Source organism: Balaenoptera borealis (assembly GCF_965194805.1).
Source record: "Balaenoptera borealis genome assembly, chromosome: 15".
NCBI classification, from domain to species: domain Eukaryota; kingdom Metazoa; phylum Chordata; class Mammalia; order Artiodactyla; family Balaenopteridae; genus Balaenoptera; species Balaenoptera borealis.
The window spans coordinates 5,785,808-5,789,798 of NC_138871.1; the positions used below are offsets into that span (position 1 = coordinate 5,785,808).

At 43.8% G+C, this 3,991-nt stretch overlaps 1 protein-coding gene across 1 annotated transcript in view; it reads left to right on the top strand.

Annotated features, from left to right (window-relative positions):
• Nucleotides 1-2,890, top strand: part of RFX8 (regulatory factor X8) — a gene marked incomplete at its 3' end in the record, with an annotated part of 66,046 nt that extends 63,156 nt beyond the window's left edge. Inside the window, exon 15 of the mRNA XM_082356502.1 lies at nt 2,885-2,890. Coding sequence (XP_082212628.1) covers nt 2,885-2,890 — 6 coding nt within the window. The remainder of the gene's footprint in view (nt 1-2,884) is intronic.
• Nucleotides 2,891-3,991: the final 1,101 nt, after the last annotated feature.

A 3,991-nucleotide genomic window follows, 5' to 3' on the forward strand; every position in this document is an offset into this window, starting at 1 on the left:
ATAGTTCCCTGTGATATACAGTAGGACCATATACAGATGGACAGTTGTTTATCCATCCTATATATAATAGTTTGCATCTGCTAATCTCAAACTCCCACAAAAATTCATATTTTGAAGCCCAAACCCCCAGTGTGACTGTATTTGAGATGGGGCCTTTAAAGAGGTAATTAAGGTTAAATGAGATCAGAAGGGTGGGCCCTAATCCGGCATGATTGATGTTTTCATAAGAAGAGGAAGAGACACCAGAGATGTGTATCCACAGAAGAAAGGGCACATGAGGACACTGTCTGCAAGCCAAGGAGAGAGGTCTCACCAGAAACCAACCCAGCTGGCATCCTGATCTTGGACTCCCAGCCTCCAGAACTGTGAGAAAATAAATTCCTATTGTTTAAGCCACCCATTTTACGGTATCCTGTTTTGGCCGCCTGAGCAGACTAAAACAGACTTCGACCTAGAGTATATAGAACGATTACAACTCAAATATAAAGACAGGGACTTCCCTGGCGGTCCAGTGGTTAAGACTTCGCCTTCCAATACAAGGGGTGCGGGTTCGATCCCTGGTTGGGGAGCTAAGATCCCACATGCCTTGTGGCCAAAAAACCAAAACATAAAACAGAAGCAATATTGTAACAAATTCAATAAAGACTTAAAAAAAAAAAAGGTCCACATCAAAAAAAAAAAGAAGAAAGAAATAAAAAGACAGCCTAATTTAAAAATGGGCAATGGCTCTGAATAGATAGTTGTCTAAAGAAAATATACAAATGACCAAGAAGCACTTGAAAAGAGGCTCAACCTCATTAGCCATTAGAAAAATGTAAATCAAAACCAGGAGATACCACTTCACAATGACTAGGATAGCTACAATCAAAAAGACAATAAAATAGATAGCTAGTGGGAAGCAGCTGCATCGCACAGGGAGATCAGCTCGGTGCTGTGTGACCACCTAGAGGGGTGGGATAGGGAGGGTGGGAGGGAGACGCAAGAGGGAGGGGATATGGGGATATATGTATACATATAGCTGATTCACTTTGTTATACAGCAGAAACTAACAAAACATTGTAAAGCAATTATACTCCAATAAAGATGTTAAAAAGAAAAAGACAATAAGTGTTAGATGCAGAGAAATTGGAACCGTCATACACTGTTGGTAGAGATGTAAAATAATGCGGCTGAGCAGTTTGGCAGTTCCTGAAAAAGTTAAACAGAGTTTCCATTTGACCCAGCAATTCTACTCCTAGGTATATACCAAGAGAACTGAAAACATATGTCCACGAAAAAAAACTTGTACGTGAATGTGCATAGAAGCACTATTCATGATAGCTAAAAAGCGGAAACAACCCAAATGTCCATAAACTGATGAATGGATAAACAAAATGTGGTCAATCCATATGATGGAATAACATTCAGCCATAGAAAGGAATGAAGTACTGACACGTGCTGCAACGTGGATGAGTCTTGGAAACATCACGCTAATTGAAAGAAGCCAGACACAAAAGGCATCATATTGTATGATTCCATTTTTATGAAATGTCTGGAATAGGCAAATCTATAGAAAGCAGATTGGTGTTTGCCAGGGGCTGGGAGGAATGGGGAATGGGAATTACTCTAACGGGTACTGGTTTTCTTTTAGCATACCTGATTAAAATGTTCTGGAATTAGATAGCACTGAAGGTTGTACAACCTTGTGAATCTACTAAAAACCACTGGATTGTATACTTTAATTTTTTTTTTTTTTTGCCACACCACACGGCATGTGGGATCTTAGTTCCCCCACCAGGGATCGAACCTGTGCAGTGGAAGCACGGAGTCTTAACCACTGGACCCAGGGAAGTCCCTGGATTGTATACTTTTTTTTTTTAATTTAATTTTATTTATTATTTTTTAATTTTTGGGCTGCATTGGGTCTTCGTTGCTGCGCACGGGCTTTCCCTAGTTGCGGCGAGCGGGGTCTACTCTTCGTTGCGGTGTGCAGGCTTCTCATTGTGGTGGCTTCTTTTGTTGTGGAGCACGGGCTCTAGGCTCACGGGCTTCAGTAGCTGTGGCTCGTGAGCTTTAGAGCACAGGCTCAGTAGTTGTGGTGCACGGGCTTCAGTAGTTGTGGCACGTGAGCTCTAGAGCACAGGCTCAGTAGTTGCGGTGCACGGGCTTAGTTGCTCCGCGGCATGTGGGATCTTCCCGGACCAGGAATCGAACCCATGTCCCCTGCATTAGCAGGCGGATTCTTAACCACTGCACCACCAGGGAAGTCCCCTGGATTGTATGCTTTTTAAAATATTTATTTATTTATCTATCTATCTATTTATTTATTTATTTATTTGGCTGCACTGGGTCTTAGTTGTGGCACGCGGGATCTTCGTTGCCATGTGCGAGATCTAGTTCACTAACCAGGGATCAAATCCAGGCCCCCTGCATTGGGAGTGTGGAGTCTTAACCACTGGACCACTAGGGAAGTCCCTGGATTGTATACTTTAACAGGTAAATTTTACGATGTGTGAATTACATCTCATAAAGCTGTTTTTAAAAAACTAAAAACATTTATGCAGACATATAAAGTAAAGGAATTTTCAAAATGTAAATACAGTAGCCAACATATTATTTTGTCCAGGTTAAAATACTTTGGAAAATCTCCAGGCCAGTTAATTTCATTTTTGTTTTTGTTGTTGTTGTTGTTGTTTTTGCTTCCCTGGTCTTTCTCCCCCTTCCCTGTGAGTTCTGTAGGATGATGGTTCCTTCCCAATTTTCTCCTTTGTCTAGAACTGCACCCAGAGGTGTGTCCTCAGCAAACAGCATGTGCTCCTCCTTCCCCTCCTCCATGCGTTCTGAAGAGGGCAGAGGTCAGAGGGCGGTGCTGGCCTATAGGGTCTGATGCTCACCTCGTCTGCAGGCCTGAGCGTGTGGCCCACTGCTCCTTTTTGTAGAGATTATATCACATGGTCTCAGCCTTCAAAGAATTCACATTCAGGGACTTCCCTGGTGGCGCAGTGGTTAAGAATCCACCTGCCAACACAGGGGACACAGGTTCGATCCCTGGTTGGGGAAGATCGCACATGCTGTGGAGCAACTAAGCCCATGTGCCACAACTACTGAGCCCAAGTGCCACAACTACTGAAGCCCGCACACCTAGAGCCTGTGCTCCACAACAAGAGAAGCCACCGCAATGAGAAGCCCGAGCACCACAACGAAGAGTAGCCCCCGCTCGCCGCAACTAGAGAAAGCCCACACGCAGCAATGAAGACTCAACGCAGCCAAAAGAAAAAAAAACAAACAAAAAAACTTACATTCAGAGGCATGTAAAATCTGAATAATAACGTGCATTTGAGGACACAGGACTGAAGGCAGGGTGGATGCGAGATGTATTTTTCAATGTGTATCCTTTCGTACTGTTTTTACCATGTGTTATGGATGGAAGTGTGTAGCCCCGAAATTCATATGTTGAAGTCCTGACCCCTGCTACACCTCAGAATGTGACTGTATTTGGAGACAGCACTTTTAAAGAGGTAATTAAGGTTAAATGACATCACATGATTGGGCCCTAACCCAATATGACTGGCGTCCTTATAAGAAAAGGAAGGGACACCAGGGATGCGAGCCCACAGGGAAAGGGCCATTTGAGGACAGAGTGGGAAGGCGGCCACCTGCAACTCAAGGGAGAAATCTCACCAGAAACCAAACTTCCAAGCACCTTGATCTTGGACTTCCAGCCCCAGAACTGTGAGAAAAAAAATTTATGTTGGTTAAGCTGAAACCGCACAACTCAGATTGTGACTTGAACCCATGGGCCGGGACTCAAACCTGGCCAGAACCCAGATTGGGACCTGAACCCACTGTCTTTTCATTGAGATCGCACACCTGGCCTCAGGACTTAATGAAGCTCAGGTTCTTGATGTCTCAGAGCAGAAAGAATTCAGTGAGAGACAAAGTGATAGGTAAGAAGTGGATTTATTTAGAGAGAGACGCATGCCAGAGACAGAATGTGGTCTGTCTCAGAAGG